At 39.1% G+C, this 16,965-nt stretch overlaps 3 protein-coding genes across 4 annotated transcripts in view; all 3 read left to right on the top strand.

Annotated features, from left to right (window-relative positions):
• The window catches only part of TTN (titin), a 285,964-nt gene that overhangs the window by 148,022 nt on the left and 120,977 nt on the right, over positions 1 to 16,965 (top strand). Inside the window, exons 156-178 of the mRNA XM_082466160.1 lie at positions 6,766 to 6,852; positions 8,382 to 8,468; positions 9,353 to 9,436; positions 9,547 to 9,630; positions 9,741 to 9,824; positions 9,935 to 10,018; positions 10,129 to 10,212; positions 10,323 to 10,406; positions 10,517 to 10,600; positions 10,711 to 10,794; positions 10,905 to 10,988; positions 11,099 to 11,182; positions 11,292 to 11,375; positions 11,487 to 11,570; positions 11,682 to 11,765; positions 11,849 to 11,932; positions 12,066 to 12,149; positions 12,283 to 12,366; positions 12,496 to 12,579; positions 12,712 to 12,789; positions 13,191 to 13,280; positions 14,081 to 14,170; positions 14,442 to 14,519. Of these exons, the coding sequence (XP_082322286.1) occupies positions 6,766 to 6,852; positions 8,382 to 8,468; positions 9,353 to 9,436; positions 9,547 to 9,630; positions 9,741 to 9,824; positions 9,935 to 10,018; positions 10,129 to 10,212; positions 10,323 to 10,406; positions 10,517 to 10,600; positions 10,711 to 10,794; positions 10,905 to 10,988; positions 11,099 to 11,182; positions 11,292 to 11,375; positions 11,487 to 11,570; positions 11,682 to 11,765; positions 11,849 to 11,932; positions 12,066 to 12,149; positions 12,283 to 12,366; positions 12,496 to 12,579; positions 12,712 to 12,789; positions 13,191 to 13,280; positions 14,081 to 14,170; positions 14,442 to 14,519 (1,938 nt within the window). The remainder of the gene's footprint in view (positions 1 to 6,765; positions 6,853 to 8,381; positions 8,469 to 9,352; positions 9,437 to 9,546; positions 9,631 to 9,740; positions 9,825 to 9,934; positions 10,019 to 10,128; positions 10,213 to 10,322; positions 10,407 to 10,516; positions 10,601 to 10,710; positions 10,795 to 10,904; positions 10,989 to 11,098; positions 11,183 to 11,291; positions 11,376 to 11,486; positions 11,571 to 11,681; positions 11,766 to 11,848; positions 11,933 to 12,065; positions 12,150 to 12,282; positions 12,367 to 12,495; positions 12,580 to 12,711; positions 12,790 to 13,190; positions 13,281 to 14,080; positions 14,171 to 14,441; positions 14,520 to 16,965) is intronic.
• On the top strand, positions 2,363 to 4,584 carry LOC309663202 (uncharacterized protein; the record flags this gene model as incomplete). Of its 2 annotated transcripts, XM_082466815.1 has the most annotated exons (9): positions 2,368 to 2,540; positions 2,652 to 2,735; positions 2,852 to 2,929; positions 3,469 to 3,552; positions 3,664 to 3,747; positions 3,859 to 3,942; positions 4,059 to 4,136; positions 4,286 to 4,369; positions 4,481 to 4,584. In XM_082466815.1, the coding sequence occupies exons 1-9, from the start codon at positions 2,504 to 2,506 to the stop codon at positions 4,582 to 4,584; spliced, it is 717 nt and encodes a 238-aa protein (XP_082322941.1). In that variant the 5' UTR covers positions 2,368 to 2,503. The 2 variants fall into 2 exon arrangements, with proteins under 2 accessions (XP_082322942.1, XP_082322941.1); XM_082466816.1 differs by lacking the exon at positions 4,286 to 4,369 and having other exon boundaries at positions 2,363 to 2,540.
• Positions 4,679 to 6,291, top strand: LOC309663206 (uncharacterized protein). The gene is made up of 8 exons (XM_082466829.1): positions 4,679 to 4,758; positions 4,870 to 4,953; positions 5,070 to 5,147; positions 5,297 to 5,380; positions 5,492 to 5,575; positions 5,687 to 5,770; positions 5,882 to 5,965; positions 6,082 to 6,291. Exons 1-8 carry the CDS (start codon positions 4,722 to 4,724, stop codon positions 6,168 to 6,170), a joined length of 624 nt encoding a protein of 207 aa, XP_082322955.1. The 5' UTR covers positions 4,679 to 4,721; the 3' UTR covers positions 6,171 to 6,291.

Here is a 16,965-nt window from a genome sequence, read left to right as displayed (position 1 = left end):
CCTCTGAACAGATACTGAAGAAATTGTCTGTCTTTGGTTCTTAAAACTATGTTTTTCTAATGTTCTTCCTAACTCCTAAATGTAAACATACTAATATCTTTAAAGCATCAGAAGCTCCACAAGAAGTTCCCTCTCAAAAGAAAATATGTGTGACTGTTCCTATCAAAACAGAAAACCCTCCTATTAAAAGTGTTCATTCAACAAATACTTCATAAAGAGGGTCTACAGGGTCATAGGACCTCCACTAGTTGCTAGAGAAGAGTGAGCCCATCTTCTCAAGGATGCTGCTAATCCCATTCAACTTAGTTGATTGGTGGGGCAAGGGGAGAATAGGCAGAGAAGAAACTTCTAAAAAACTACATTTGCTGACATACTGTGGTTATTGTTTACATTAATCATTTTAACTCCTAAATGTGAAATACTAATGTCTTTAAAGTGCCTGAAGCTGCTCAAGAAGGTGTTCCTGCAAAAAGAGTTCCTTCCAAAAGGAGAGGACCTCCATCAGTTAAAGGTACAAGTCCCCATGCCGTCAAGTTCAAGAAGAAATAGCTCCTGTAGTCTTGAAAATATTTTGCTGTTCCCACTGATCTTTGCAATACTAAATGTTAAAATACTGATTTCTTAAAGTGCCTGAAGCTCCCCAAGAAATTTTCCCTGAAAAGAAAACATATGTGGTTCGTCACGGAAAGACTGAAGCCCTTCCTGATGAAGGTATATATTGCTGGAAGCTTAGACGTTTGGGAAAATGTCTTTTCCTGTATAAATGTATTTCCTGTTTGTATTGATTCTTGTAACTCCTAAACGTAAAAATATTAATATCTTTAAAGTGCCTGAGGTGCCCGAAGAAGTTGTCTGGGAAAAGAAAGTGCAGCCTCCCCAAAAGCCTGAAGTTTTATCTGTCAAAGGTACATCCTAACAGCCCCTCAGGAGGGAATAGAGAGGGCTATGGAAAGAACCGCCTTGCTAGCCTTGAAAGTGCTTTTGCTGTGTAAATGTGATTCTTGTCTGTGTTGATCCTCATGACTCAAATGTAAATTTACTAATATCTTCAAAGTGCCTGAGGCTCCCAAAGAGGTTTTCCCTGAAAAGAAAGTGCCTATGGCCACTCCTAAAAAGCAAGAAGTTACACCACTTACAGGTATTTGTCCTCGATCTGAGGTTTAAGAAGATATAACTCATCTGCTCTTGAAAATATTTTGTTCTAGTGGTCACATAACTCACAAATGTAAATTTACTAATATCTCTTAAGTGCCTGAGGCTCCCAAGGAATTTGCCCCTGAAAAGAAAGCACCAGTGGCACCTCCTAAAAAGCCAGAAGTCCCACCTGTCACAGGTATTTGTCACAAACCTTAGGCCTAAAAAGGCATAGCTCTTCTGCTCTTGAAAATAATTTGTTCCAGTGATCTCATAACTTCTAAATGTAATTTTACTAATATCTTTTAAGTGCCCGAGGCTCCCAAGGAAGTTGTCCCTGAAAAGAAGGTGCCTGTGATGCCTCCTAAAAAGCCAGAAGTCCCACCTGTTACAGGTAGCTGTCACTCACCTTGGATTTAAGAAGATAAAACTCTTCTGCTCTCGAAAACATTTTGCTCTCGTGGTCTCATAACTCCTAAATGTAATTTTACTAATATCTCTTAAGTGCCTGAAGCTCCCCAAGAAATTTTCCCTGAAAAGAAAACATATGTGGTTCGTCGCAAAAAGACTGAAGCCCTTCCTGATGAAGGTATATGTTGCTGGAAGCTTAGAAGTTTGGGAAAATGTCTTTTCCTGTATAAATGTATTTCCTGTTTGTATTGATTCTTGTAACTCCTAAACGTAAAAATATTAATATCTTTAAAGTGCCTGAGGTGCCCGAAGAAGTTGTCTGGGAAAAGAAAGTGCAGCCTCCCCAAAAGCCTGAAGTTTTATCTGTCAAAGGTACATCCTAACAGCCCCTCAGGAGGGAATAGAGAGGGCTATGGAAAGAACCGCCTTGCTAGCCTTGAAAGAGCTTTTGCTGTGTAAATGTGATTCTTGTCTGTGTTGATCCTCATGACTCAAATGTATATTTACTAATATCTTCAAAGTGCCTGAGGCTCCCAAAGAGGTTTTCCCTGAAAAGAAAGTGCCTATGGCCACTCCTAAAAAGCAAGAAGTTACACCAGTTACAGGTATTTGTCCTCGATCTGAGGTTTAAGAAGATATAACTCATCTGCTCTTGAAAATATTTTGTTCTAGTGGTCACATAACTCACAAATGTAAATTTACTAATATCTCTTAAGTGCCTGAGGCTCCCAAGGAATTTGCCCCTGAAAAGAAAGCACCAGTGGCACCTCCTAAAAAGCCAGAAGTCCCACCTGTTACAGGTATTTGTCACAAACCTTAGGTCTAAAAAGGCATAGCTCTTCTGCTCTTGAAAATAATTTGTTCCAGTGATCTCATAACTTCTAAATGTAATTTTACTAATATCTTTTAAGTGCCCGAGGCTCCCAAGGAAGTTGTCCCTGAAAAGAAGGTGCCTGTGATGCCTCCTAAAAAGCCAGAAGTCCCACCTGTTACAGGTAGCTGTCACTCACCTTGGATTTAAGAAGATAAAACTCTTCTGCTCTCGAAAACATTTTGCTCTTGTGGTCTCATAACTCCTAAATGTGATTTTACTAATATCTCTTAAGTGCCTGAAGCTCCCCAAGAAATTTTCCCTGAAAAGAAAACATATGTGGTTCGTCGCATAAAGACTGAAGCCCTTCCTGATGAAGGTATATGTTGCTGGAAGCTTAGAAGTTTGGGAAAATGTCTTTTCCTGTATAAATGTATTTCCTGTTTGTACTGATTCTTGTCACTCCTAAACGTAAAAATTTTAATATCTTTAAAGTGCCTGAGGTGCCCGAAGAAGTTGTCTGGGAAAAGAAAGTGCAGCCTCCCCAAAAGCCTGAAGTTTTATCTGTCAAAGGTACATCCTAACAACCCCTCAGGAGGGAATAGAGAGGGCTATGGAAAGAACCGCCTTGCTAGCCTTGAAAGTGCTTTTGCTGTGTAAATGTGATTCTTGTCTGTGTTGATCCTCATGACTCAAATGTAAATTTACTAATATCTTCAAAGTGCCTGAGGCTCCCAAAGAGGTTTTCCCTGAAAAGAAAGTGCCTATGGCCACTCCTAAAAAGCAAGAAGTTACACCACTTACAGGTATTTGTCCTCGATCTTAGGTTTAAGAAGATATAACTCATCTGCTTTTCAAAATATTTTGTTCTAGTGGTCACATAACTCACAAATGTAAATTTACTAATATCTTCAAAGTGCCTGAGGCTCCCAAAGAGGTTTTCCCTGAAAAGAAAGTGCCTATGGCCACTCCTAAAAAGCAAGAAGTTCCACCATTTACAGGTATTTGTCCTCGATCTTAGGTTTAAGAAGATATAACTCATCTGCTTTTCAAAATATTTTGTTCTAGTGGTCACATAACTCATAAGTGTAAATTTACTAATATCTCTTAAGTGCCTGAGGCTCCCAAGGAATTTGCCCCTGAAAAGAAAGCACCAGTGGCACCTCCTAAAAAGCCAGAAGTCCCACCTGTTACAGGTATTTGTCACAAACCTTAGGTCTAAAAAGGCATAGCTCTTCTGTTCTTGAAAATAATTTGTTCCAGTGATCTCATAACTTCTAAATGTAATTTTACTAATATCTTTTAAGTGCCCGAGGCTCCCAAGGAAGTTGTCCCTGAAAAGAAGGTGCCTGTGATGCCTCCTAAAAAGCCAGAAGTCCCACCTGTTACAGGTAGCTGTCACTCACCTTGGATTTAAGAAGATAAAACTCTTCTGCTCTCGAAAACATTTTGCTCTTGTGGTCTCATAACTCCTAAATGTAATTTTACTAATATCTCTTAAGTGCCTGAAGCTCCCCAAGAAATTTTCCCTGAAAAGAAAACATATGTGGTTCGTCGCAAAAAGACTGAGGCCCTTCCTGATGAAGGTATATATTGCTGGAAGCTTAGAAGTTTGGGAAAATGTCTTTTCCTGTATAAATGTATTTCCTGTTTGTATTGATTCTTGTCACTCCTAAACGTAAAAATATTAATATCTTTAAAGTGCCTGAGGTGCCCGAAGAAGTTGTCTGGGAAAAGAAAGTGCAGCCTCCCCAAAAGCCTGAAGTTTTATCTGTCAAAGGTACATCCTAACAGCCCCTCAGGAGGGAATAGAGAGGGCTATGGAAAGAACCGCCTTGCTAGCCTTGAAAGTGCTTTTGCTGTGTAAATGTGATTCTTGTCTGTGTTGATCCTCATGACTCAAATGTATATTTACTAATATCTTCAAAGTGCCTGAGGCTCCCAAAGAGGTTTTCCCTGAAAAGAAAGTGCCTATGGCCACTCCTAAAAAGCAAGAAGTTACACCAGTTACAGGTATTTGTCCTCGATCTGAGGTTTAAGAAGATATAACTCATCTGCTCTTGAAAATATTTTGTTCTAGTGGTCACATAACTCACAAATGTAAATTTACTAATATCTCTTAAGTGCCTGAGGCTCCCAAGGAATTTGCCCCTGAAAAGAAAGCACCAGTGGCACCTCCTAAAAAGCCAGAAGTCCCACCTGTTACAGGTATTTGTCACAAACCTTAGGCCTAAAAAGGCATAGCTCTTCTGCTCTTGAAAATAATTTGTTCCAGTGATCTCATAACTTCTAAATGTAATTTTCTAATATCTTTTAAGTGCCCGAGGCTCCCAAGGAAGTTGTCCCTGAAAAGAAGGTGCCTGTGATGCCTCCTAAAAAGCCAGAAGTCCCACCTGTTACAGGTAGCTGTCACTCACCTTGGATTTAAGAAGATAAAACTCTTCTGCTCTCGAAAACATTTTGCTCTCGTGGTCTCATAACTCCTAAATGTAATTTTACTAATATCTCTTAAGTGCCTGAAGCTCCCCAAGAAATTTTCCCTGAAAAGAAAACATATGTGGTTCGTCGCATAAAGACTGAAGCCCTTCCTGATGAAGGTATATATTGCTGGAAGCTTAGAAGTTTGGGAAAATGTCTTTTCCTGTATAAATGTATTTCCTGTTTGTATTGATTCTTGTCACTCCTAAACGTAAAAATTTTAATATCTTTAAAGTGCCTGAGGTGCCCGAAGAAGTTGTCTGGGAAAAGAAAGTGCAGCCTCCCCAAAAGCCTGAAGTTTTATCTGTCAAAGGTACATCCTAACAACCCCTCAGGAGGGAATAGAGAGGGCTATGGAAAGAACCGCCTTGCTAGCCTTGAAAGTGCTTTTGCTGTGTAAATGTGATTCTTGTCTGTGTTGATCCTCATGACTCAAATGTAAATTTACTAATATCTTCAAAGTGCCTGAGGCTCCCAAAGAGGTTTTCCCTGAAAAGAAAGTGCCTGTGGCCACTCCTAAAAAGCAAGAAGTTCCACCAGTTACAGGTATTTGTCCTCGATCTTAGGTTTCAGAAAATATAACTCATCTGCTCTTGAAAATATTTTGTTCTAGTGGTCACATAACTCACAAATGTAAATTTACTAATATCTCTTAAGTGCCTGAGGCTCCCAAGGAATTTGCCCCTGAAAAGAAAGCACCAGTGGCACCTCCTAAAAAGCCAGAAGTCCCACCTGTTACAGGTATTTGTCACAAACCTTAGGCCTAAAAAGGCATAGCTCTTCTGCTCTTGAAAATAATTTGTTCCAGTGATCTCATAACTTCTAAATGTAATTTTACTAATATCTTTTAAGTGCCCGAGGCTCCCAAGGAAGTTGTCCCTGAAAAGAAGGTGCCTGTGATGCCTCCTAAAAAGCCAGAAGTCCCACCTGTTACAGGTAGCTGTCACTCACCTTGGATTTAAGAAGATAAAACTCTTCTGCTCTCGAAAACATTTTGCTCTCGTGGTCTCATAACTCCTAAATGTAATTTTACTAATATCTCTTAAGTGCCTGAAGCTCCCCAAGAAATTTTCCCTGAAAAGAAAACATATGTGGTTCGTCGCAAAAAGACTGAAGCCCTTCCTGATGAAGGTATATGTTGCTGGAAGCTTAGAAGTTTGGGAAAATGTCTTTTCCTGTATAAATGTATTTCCTGTTTGTATTGATTCTTGTCACTCCTAAACGTAAAAATATTAATATCTTTAAAGTGCCTGAGGTGCCCGAAGAAGTTGTCTGGGAAAAGAAAGTGCAGCCTCCCCAAAAGCCTGAAGTTTTATCTGTCAAAGGTACATCCTAACAGCCCCTCAGGAGGGAATAGAGAGGGCTATGGAAAGAACCGCCTTGCTAGCCTTGAAAGTGCTTTTGCTGTGTAAATGTGATTCTTGTCTGTGTTGATCCTCATGACTCAAATGTAAATTTACTAATATCTCTTAAGTGCCTGAGGCTCCCAAGGAAGTTGTCCCTGAGAAGAAAGTTCCTGTGATGCCTTCTAAAAAGCCAGAAGTCCCACCAGCCAAAGGTAGCCACCTCCACGTTGCTATGTTTGACACTGTCTGTCTTTACTCTGTCTAATCATGAAAATACTAATCTCTTTAAAGTACCCGAGGTGCCGAAGGCTGCTGTCCCAGAAAAGAAGGTGCCTGAAGCTATTCCTCCCAAACCGGAAAGTCCTCCCCCAGCAGGTAATGACAATGCTGTACATACCAGGGAGAAAAATAACTGCTATTTTAGCTAGAAAAAAATTATATGTATAAATCCCAGTACACAAAGGTGATATAATTCTAAAGAAAGAACAGTTGTCAATAGTCGAATATATCTTGGTGTATGATTGCATGATATAGTCATTCATTATTTCCACCTTTTCTAAACACAAATTACGAATATTTTTTAAGTGCCTGAGGTGCCGCCAAAGGAAGCCATCCCTGAAAAGAAAGTGCCTGTGGCTCCCCCTAAAGAGGCAGAAGCTCTACCTGCTAAAGGTATTTATCCCTCCATGTTGTTGGTCTCCTGTTTTGGGGGCTGGGAAAAAGTGTTTAGAAGTGTCCGCCAGTTTCATAAATGATACTTGCTTGGGCAAATGTGTTGTCGATATTCCCATTTTATAGTTTCAACTAATAGATACTAATATCTTCAAAGTTGCTGAAGTTCCTAAAGAAGTCGTACCTGAAAAGAAAGTGGCTGTACCCAAAAAACCAGAAGTCCCACCTGCTAAAGGTATTTATTCCCACTGCTGTGTTAAGAATATATATTGTCTTGTCCTCTTCATGATTACTGTAACATATGCCTTCACTGTTCCCAAATTCTAAAAATACTGATATCTTTCAAGTACCTGAAGCTGCTCAAGAAGTTGTCCCAGAAAAGAAAGTTCCCAAGGCACCACCCAAAGAACCGGAAGCCCCACCTGTCACAGGTACACGTTGGCCCAGACATCATTCTGCAGAAGAAATGTCTCTTCAGTTTTTGAGAGTGATTTTAGTCCATCGCTCATTAACCTAACCGTAAAACTACTAATATCTTTCAAGTGCCTGACGTTCCCCAAGAAGTTGTTCCAGAAAAGAAAGTTCCCAAGGCACGGCCCAAAAAACCAGAAGCCTCACCTGTCACAGGTACATGTTGGCTCTGACCTCATTCTGCAAAAGAACTATCTCTTCTGCTATTGAAAACAGTTTCCATCTATTGCCCTTTGTTAACTGAAGTGTAAAACTACTAATATCTTTCAAGTGCCTGACGTTCCCCAAGAAGTTGTCCCAGAAAAGAAAGTTCCCAAGGCACGGCCCAAAAAACCAGAAGCCCCACCTGTCACAGGTACATGTTGGCCCAGACATCACTCTGTGGAAGAAATGTCTCTTGAGTTTTTGAGAATGATTTTAGTCCATTGCTCATTAACCTAACCGTAAAACTACTAATATCTTTCAAGTGCCTGAAGTTCCTCAAGAAGTTGTCCCAGAAAAGAAAGTTCCTAAGGCACCACCCAAAAAACCGGAAGCCCCACCTGTCACAGGTACATGTTGGCTCTGACCTCATTCTGCAAAAGAACTATCTCTTCTGCTATTGAAAACAGTTTCCGTGTATTGCCCTTTGTTAACTGAAGTGTAAAACTACTAATATCTTTCAAGTGCCTGACGTTCCCCAAGAAGTTGTCCCAGAAAAGAAAGTTCCCAAGGCATGGCCCAAAAAACCAGAAGCCCCACCTGTCACAGGTACATGTTGGCCCAGACATCATTCTGCAGAAGAAATGTCTCTTGAGTTTTTGAGAATGACATTAGTCCATTGCTCATTAACCTAACCGTAAAACTACTAATATCTTTCAAGTGCCTGAAGTTCCTCAAGAAGTTGTCCCAGAAAAGAAAGTTCCTAAGGCACCGCCCAAAAAACCGGAAGTCCCACCAGTTTCAGGTATTTTTCACCCGTCTTTATTCTATAGAAGAAATGCCTCCTCTGCTCTTGGAAATACTTTTAGTCCATTGATCTCTTTAAGCTAAGCATAAATCTACTAATATCTTTTAAGTGCCTGACGTTCCTCAAGAAATTGTCCCTGAAAAGAAAGCACCAGTGGCACCTCCTAAAAAGCCAGAAGCCCCACCACCTATTACAGGTACCTGTCATTCACCTTAGATTTAAGAAGATAAAACTCTTCTCTTGAAAATATTTTGTTCGAGTGGTCACATAGCTACTAAATGTAAATTTACTAATATCTTTTAAGTACCTGAGGCTCCAAAAGAAGTTGTCCCTGAAAAGAAAGTACCTGTGATGCCTCCTAAAAAACCAAAAGTCCCACCTGTTACAGGTATTTGTCATGAACCTTAGGCTTAAAAAGACATAACTCTTTTGCTCTTGAAAATGTTTGTTCCATTGGTCTCATAACTACTAAATGTAATTTTACTAATATCTTTTAAGTGCCTGAGGCTCCCAAGGAAGTTGTCCCTGAAAAGAAGGTGCCTGTGATGCCTCCTAAAAAGCTAGAAGTCCCACCTGTTACAGGTAGCTGTCACTCACCTTGGATTTAAGAAGATAAAACTCTTCAGCTCTCGAAAACATTTTGCTCTAGTGGTCTCATAACTTCAAATGTAATTTTACTAATATCTTTTAAGTGCCTGAGGCTCCCAAGGAAGTTGTCCCTGAAAAGAAGGTTCCTGTGATGCCTCCTAAAAAGCTAGAAGTCCTAACTGTTACAGGTAGCTGTCACTCACCTTGGATTTAAGAAGATAAAACTCTTCAGCTCTCGAAAACATTTTGCTCTAATGGTCTCATAACTTCAAATGTAATTTTACTAATATCTTTTAAGTGCCCGAGGCTCCCAAGGCAGTTGTCCCTGAAAAGAAGGTGCCTGTGATGCCTCCTAAAAAGCCAGAAGTCCCACCTGTTACAGGTAGCTGTCACTCACCTTGGATTTAAGAAGATAAAACTCTTCAGCTCTCGAAAACATTTTGCTCTAGTGGTCTCATAACTTCAAATGTAATTTTACTAATATCTTTTAAGTGCCCGAGGCTCCCAAGGAAGTTGTCCCTGAAAAGAAGGTGCCTGTGATGCCTCCTAAAAAGCCAGAAGTCCCACCTGTTACAGGTAGCTGTCACTCACCTTGGATTTAAGAAGATAAAACTCTTCAGCTCTCGAAAACATTTTGCTCTAGTGGTCTCATAACTTCAAATGTAATTTTACTAATATCTTTTAAGTGCCCGAGGCTCCCAAGGAAGTTGTCCCTGAAAAGAAGGTGCCTGTGATGCCTCCTAAAAAGCCAGAAGTCCCACCTGTTACAGGTAGCTGTCACTCACCTTGGATTTAAGAAGATAAAACTCTTCAGCTCTCGAAAACATTTTGCTCTAGTGGTCTCATAACTTCAAATGTAATTTTACTAATATCTTTTAAGTGCCCGAGGCTCCCAAGGAAGTTGTCCCTGAAAAGAAGGTGCCTGTGATGCCTCCTAAAAAGCCAGAAGTCCCACCTGTTACAGGTAGCTGTCACTCACCTTGGATTTAAGAAGATAAAACTCTTCAGCTCTCGAAAACATTTTGCTCTAGTGGTCTCATAACTTCAAATGTAATTTTACTAATATCTTTTAAGTGCCCGAGGCTCCCAAGGAAGTTGTCCCTGAAAAGAAGGTGCCTGTGATGCCTCCTAAAAAGCCAGAAGTCCCACCTGTTACAGGTAGCTGTCACTCACCTTGGATTTAAGAAGATAAAACTCTTCAGCTCTCGAAAACATTTTGCTCTAGTGGTCTCATAACTTCAAATGTAATTTTACTAATATCTTTTAAGTGCCCGAGGCTCCCAAGGAAGTTGTCCCTGAAAAGAAGGTGCCTGTGATGCCTCCTAAAAAGCCAGAAGTCCCACCTGTTACAGGTAGCTGTCACTCACCTTGGATTTAAGAAGATAAAACTCTTCAGCTCTCGAAAACATTTTGCTCTAGTGGTCTCATAACTTCAAATGTAATTTTACTAATATCTTTTAAGTGCCCGAGGCTCCCAAGGAAGTTGTCCCTGAAAAGAAGGTGCCTGTGATGCCTCCTAAAAAGCCAGAAGTCCCACCTGTTACAGGTAGCTGTCACTCACCTTGGATTTAAGAAGATAAAACTCTTCTGCTCTCGAAAACATTTTGATCTAGTGGTCTCATAACTTCAAATGTAATTTTATTAATATCTTTTAAGTGCCTGAGGCTCCCAAGGAAGTTGTCCCTGAGAAGAAAGTTCCTGTGATGCCTCCTAAAAAGCCAGAAGTCCCACCTGTTACAGGTAGCTGTCACTCACCTTGGATTTAAGAAGATAAAACTCTTCTGCTCTTGAAAACATTTTGATCTAGTGGTCTCATAACTTCAAATGTAATTTTATTAATATCTTTTAAGTGCCTGAGGCTCCCAAGGAAGTTGTCCCTGAGAAGAAAGTACCTGTGATGCCTCCTAAAAAGCCAGAAGTCCCACCTGTTACAGGTAGCTGTCACTCACCTTAGATTTAAGAAGATAAAACTCTTCTGCTCTCGAAAACATTTTGATCTAGTGGTCTCGTAACTTCAAATGTAATTTTATTAATATCTTTTAAGTGCCTGAGGCTCCCAAGGAAGTTGTCCCTGAGAAGAAAGTTCCTGTGATGCCTCCTAAAAAGCCAGAAGTCCCACCTGTTACAGGTATTTGTCATGAACCTTAGACTTAGAAAGGCATAGTTCTTCTGCTCTTGAAAATATTTGTTCCAGTGATCTCATAACTACTAAATGTAATTTTACTAATATCTCTTAAGTGCCCAAAGCTCCCAAGGAAGTCGTCCCTGAAAAGAAGGTGCCTGTGATGCCTCCTAAAAAGCCAGAAGTCGCACCTGCTAAAGGTATTTGTCACTGATCTTAGGCTTAAAAAGACATAACTCTTCTTCTCTGGAAAATATTTGTTCCAGTGATCTCATAACTCCTAAGTATAATTTACTAATATCTTTTAAGTGCCTGAGGTTCCCAAAGAAGTTGTCCCTGAAAAGAAAGCACCAGTGGCACCTCCTAAAAAGCCAGAAGTCCCACCTGTTACAGGTATTTGTCACAAACCTTAGGCCTAAAAAGGCATAGCTCTTCTGCTCTTGAAAATAATTTGTTCCAGTGATCTCATAACTTCTAAATGTAATTTTACTAATATCTTTTAAGTGCCTGAGGCTCCCCAGGAAGTTGTCCCTGAAAAGAAGGTGCCTGTGATGCCTCCTAAAAAGCCAGAAGTCCCACCTGTTACAGGTAGCTGTCACTCACCTTAGATTTAAGAAGATAAAACTCTTCTGTTCTCAAAAACATTTTGATCCAGTGGTCTCATAACTTCTAAATGTAATTTTATTAATATCTTTTAAGTGCCTGAGGCTCCCAAGGAAGTTGTCCCTGAGAAGAAAGTTCCTGTGATGCCTTCTAAAAAGCCAGAAGTCCCACCAGCCAAAGGTAGCCACCTCCACGTTGCTATGTTTGACACTGTGTGTTTGTCTTTACTCTGTCTAATCATGAAAATACTAATCTCTTTAAAGTACCCAAGGTGCCAAAGGCAGCTGTCCCAGTAAAGAAGGTGCCTGAAGCTATTCCTCCCAAACCGGAAAGTCCTCCCCCAGCAGGTAATCATGAAACTCTCCAAACCAGTATTTTTAAAAAGAAAAACTCTCTTCTTAGTGCTGTAAAAATCTTTTTGCAAAATATTTCATATACTTTAGTCAATTCTAGCGTTAAAATGAGCTTGTGTCTTTAAAGTGCATGAGGAGCCTGAGGAAAGTGCCCCAGAAGAGCCTCCAGCTGAAGTCGTGGGAGAGCCGGAGCCTGCTCCTTCTCCAGAAGGTACTGGCCAGCTGCTAGGTTGCCTTTGCCAACCTTAGCTCTTCTTGTCGCAAAGATTCTGGGCATTATGGGCTTTTCTCTTGTTTCTCACTCTTCTTCACTGATTCTAAAACATAAATTCTAATATCTTTAGTGACCGTGCCACCTAAGAAACCTGTCCCAGAAAAGAAACCACCTGCCGTCATTGCCAAGAAACCGGAACCACCACCAGTGAAAGGTATTTCCCACTGCCACTGCTTCCTACAGAAAAATGTCTGTCGTTAAAAAGCTATGTTCTGCTGCTCAGCTTAATGATTTCCATATGTCATTGAAACTATGAGCTAAAAACGACTAATATCTTTTAAAGTGCCCGAGGTGCCCAAAGAAGTTGTTCCTGAAAAGAAAGTGCCTCCAGTGGTTCCCAAAAAACCAGAAGTCCCACCTGCTAAAGGTACTCGTAACTGTCCACTGTTTAATGGAGGTGGATACAGCCTTTATCTCTTGAAAAGTGTTTTGCTCTGTGTAAATGTGATGGCGTTTACAAGTGATTCTTCATAATGTTAAAATACTAATATCTTTTAAGTGCCTGAAGTTCCCAAAGAAGTCCTTCCAGAAAAGAAAGTAGCTGTTCCCAAAAAGCCCAAAGTCCCACCAGCTAAAGGTGCATGTTACTAATGAGATTCTGTAGAAAATCACTCACTCTTGGTCTCAAAAGTCACTTACTATAGGAAACCCTTTTGTTTGTCAAACATCTTATATTAACAACTACAAACCTACTATACCGGATGTTTAGGGTTTTAAATGTTTTTAAATAGCATCACTAAAAAAAAACTGGTACATCTGTTATAAATATTAGAAGAGTTTACTAACATGGTTTTGTTAATCTTAATAGGCTACATTGTCTTCCCACTATGTGGATCCAAGAACAGATCACTGGCCTAATCGTGAATTTTGTTCTTGGATCTCTCCCTGGGTTATTTGAACTAGATGTGAACTAGATGTGGTATAAATTTCATGTACTTCTCAACTACCCAGAAGTAAAACTAACTCATATCTTTTAAGTGCCAGAGGTACCAAAGAAACCTGTCTTAGAAGAGAAACCAGTCGTCCCTGTTCCTGAGAAAGTAGAGTCCCCTCCTCCAGAAGGTACAGGTAATGCCATTTATGAGCTTACCACTTATGACTGTTTTTAATTTAAGCCTTGTTCCTCTTTTCTAATTCAGTATCTCTTGGTCATTTTCTGTCCTTTAATTATTTGTCTTACTTCACTATTCTATTTTTTTTTTTTTTTTAGGAATTCCTTTATTTTTATTTATTTTTATTCATTTTTATTTTTTTTTCGGCTGTGTTGGGTCTTCGTTTCTGTGCGAGGGCTTTCTCTAGTTGTGGCGAGCGGGGGCCACTCTTCATCGCGGTGCACAGGCCTCTCACTATCGTGGCCTCTCTTGTTGCGGAGCACAGGCTCCAGACGCGCAGGCTCAGTAGTTGTGGCACACGGGCTTAGTTGCTCCGCGGCATGTGGGATCTTCCCAGACCAGGGCTCGAACCTGTGTCCCCTGCATTCGCAGGCAGATTCTCAACCACTGTGCCACCAGGGAAGCCCTTCACTATTCTAATTAGCTCCAATCTCAAATCTATTTGGGGTCATCAGTCAGCAGTATCTACACTGGCCATCATAAGCTGTTTCAACAGAGCTTCTCCAACGCACACAAAGTAGGACAGGAAAACTAATGACTATAAATAACATTAAACACCAAAAGGGCTTTTCAAGCATTCAAATCAATAGAAACAGAAATCAGTCAAAAAAGATGGATTTCATCTTAACAAAAACAAGAAACAACATTAATAGAAACAAGGGAAGAAATCAAGATGACTATTTATTGTGTGTTGCATTTTATGCATTTTAGAATATTGTTCCACACATTCAACTAAAATTAACTATATCTTTAAAGGATATGAAGAACCTGTGGAAATTGCTCCTGAAGAGGAAGAGCCAGTTCCTGTTGCAGAAGAGGAGGAACCAGAAGCCCCACCTCCAGCAGGTACAAGACAGGATTCACTGAATGGGAAAATACATCATTTGATTTTTATGTCTATTATGTATCTTATTTAAGGTAAAATCTGTCTTCTATCTCCTTCCTTAACATTTGACATCATTGGCAAGAACAAAAGTCAATTACACACATAAAACTTTTGTCCTACAGAGTTTAAAAATGTGCATAGCAAAGAAATGTGTGATCTTTTTTACTTATTCATAGCATTAAACTATTCATTGTAATCATCTGACTCTAAAAGAAATTCCTATCTTTCAAGTGCCTGAAGAGCCCAAGAAGATTGTTCCAGAGAAGAAAGTTCCTGTCATCAAAAAAGCAGAACCTCCACCACCTGAAGGTACTTACAGTAAAATAAATATTCACTTCATTTTTGTGTGCTGCCTAAAACTTGACATTCTTTCCTTATTTTGTATTGGGCTGTATTATGTGTTGAACTGTCATCTGTATGTTACAGTGCTGAACAGACTTGTCAAATTTATGTGTACATATTGCATCTTGCAATTTTATATTATTAAACGCTACTAATATCTTTAAAGTACCTGAGATGGCAAAGAAAGTTGTCCCAGTGAAGAAAGTCCCAACTGTTAAGAAGCCAGAAACACCAGAAATTAAAGGTATTCACATAATCATTGACATCATAATTTTTTTAAAGTACTCTGATATCTTAAAGTGGAATCCAATAAGTTGTCTTCATTGTTAGGGACAAAAATGTCCTCATTTTGCTTTCATTAATTTTAATGCTGCTCTGTTAATTATAGTTTCTTTATTCTTAACATTTTTTTCAATGTCTTTAAATACTCTTTTAAAAATAAAACTAATATCTTCAAAGTGTCTGAGCTGCCCAAGAAACTTGTTCCAGTAAAGAAGGAACCTGTGCCTGTTACCAAAAAACCAGAAGTCTGGCAAGAAAAAGGTACCTACTATGAAGAAAAAAATATGTATTTCTCTGAATGCTGTCTGCACATCTTAATCGTAGTTCTTAGAGCAAAAAATACTGAAGTATAAGTATATGCAAGAACAAATTTTACAGAAAAAAGGGGGAAATAATGAAGACAGAAAATGAGACAGACAAGTAGGAGAAATCCAGCCTATCCTGAGAGATGAGGCTGGATATAAAGATGACAGTCATATTTTAGAGTTCTTTGAATGCCAGTATAAGGCATGTACTTTAGTCTGTGGGCAATAGGAAGCTTCAGTGGTGTATAAATTAATAGGAGTTGGGCTTCAGATAACTGGCAGCAGTTCAAACTCTTAGAAAAGGATGATAATAGAAAAGAGCCATTGCAGTTACTTAAGGTCTTCAAAAATTGGACAAGATCAGTGGTGACAGAAATGGAAAAGGAGGTTGGATTTAAGAGAGGTGGAGATTGAGTTGGTGTCTCTTCTCAAAGCAATTAGGGAAATAGAGGAGCCCAAGATGACTGTAAGGGTTGAAGCTAAGCCATGAGGATGGTTCATTGGGTCCCCAAACTAAATTAATATTAGAAAGAAGGTAGTAAATATATTTTTCACTTTTCAAGTATGGAAGTTGGGAACGTGCATCTGGAACTTAAGAAGGAGATCAGGGCTGGAGATGTAGATCTAGAAGTTATCACCATGGAAATAAGAGTTGAGAGTGCAGGAGTGATTGCTCAAAGAATGTAGAGCCAATTTTTAAAAGCATCAAAGTAGACCAGTGGAGAACATCTACACTTAAGGGTACGCAGAGGAAGAGAAATAAATGAAGAAGGCTGCAAAGACTCATTTATAAAAGAGGGTGCCTTGCCTCCAAAGCCGTTTTCCCCAGAGAGTCTTATAAGATGAAGTACTTTCCCATGTATTCTTTGCCTGCTCTTTGCAGTATCTTGTACACCTTCTAAATTCTTAATAGTAAACAAAATCAATATCTTTAAAGTGCCTGAAGTTCCCAAGGAAGTCATCACAGAAGAGAAAGTGTCAGTTCCTACCCCTGAAGAACCAGAAGCTCCACCTGTCCAAGGTACATGACTGCTCTATAAATCTTGGAAAGATGACAGTTGTCTTCATTATCTTGCTTTGGTTGTAGATGGATCATTTGTATTTATCTGTTGTCTGTCTTATGTAGTGAAATTATTGGTATTTTTGAAGTCTTCTGAAGAATATGTTATAATGTGTAACTAAGTTGATATGTTGAAACTTAGCAGTTGCAGTATTCTATTCTGAATTCAGTCTAAAATATAAAACACTGTGTTTTTTAAGTTGCAAAGTCTCCTGAGGAAATAACATATGAAGAAAGAGCATCCATAACCATTGGTAGAAAAGTGACTCCCCCTGTTGAAGGTATTTATACATATATATATTTTTTATATAAATATAAATATTTTTAATCTCTTGAAAACTCCTGTTAGAAATACAAAAGTATTTATAGGGTAACATTCCTTCTTGAAATTTTATATAAAAGCATTCTAGCACATGTTTGACTGCTTTGTTTTTCAAATCATTATACTTCTTTTGAAGTAGAATCTTTGATTATTCTTGATGGTAATTATAAATTCCAAAAGATACAGTTTACTGCGACAACACTGGAATAATTGTATTGGATCCTCTAATGATAACCCAATGTCAGATATTAAAAGTCATCTCATTTGCCATCAACATACATCAGATAGTCAGTAGAAAGCTTGAGTATAAGAAAATAGAAATCTTACCTCTTTTTTCTATGTAAGTGAATTTTTATGTTTTTGTTTTTGTGACTGTCATCTTTGCATCTATGTGAAATTTCTATGAGTCTTTGTGAAGAACTTTATATTACAGTCTCTTATCCT

This window comes from Balaenoptera physalus (assembly GCF_965194825.1).
Source record: "Balaenoptera physalus genome assembly, chromosome: 6".
NCBI classification, from domain to species: domain Eukaryota; kingdom Metazoa; phylum Chordata; class Mammalia; order Artiodactyla; family Balaenopteridae; genus Balaenoptera; species Balaenoptera physalus.
The sequence above is the reverse complement of the archived record's forward strand: the minus strand, read 5'-3'. Positions and strand labels throughout refer to the sequence as shown.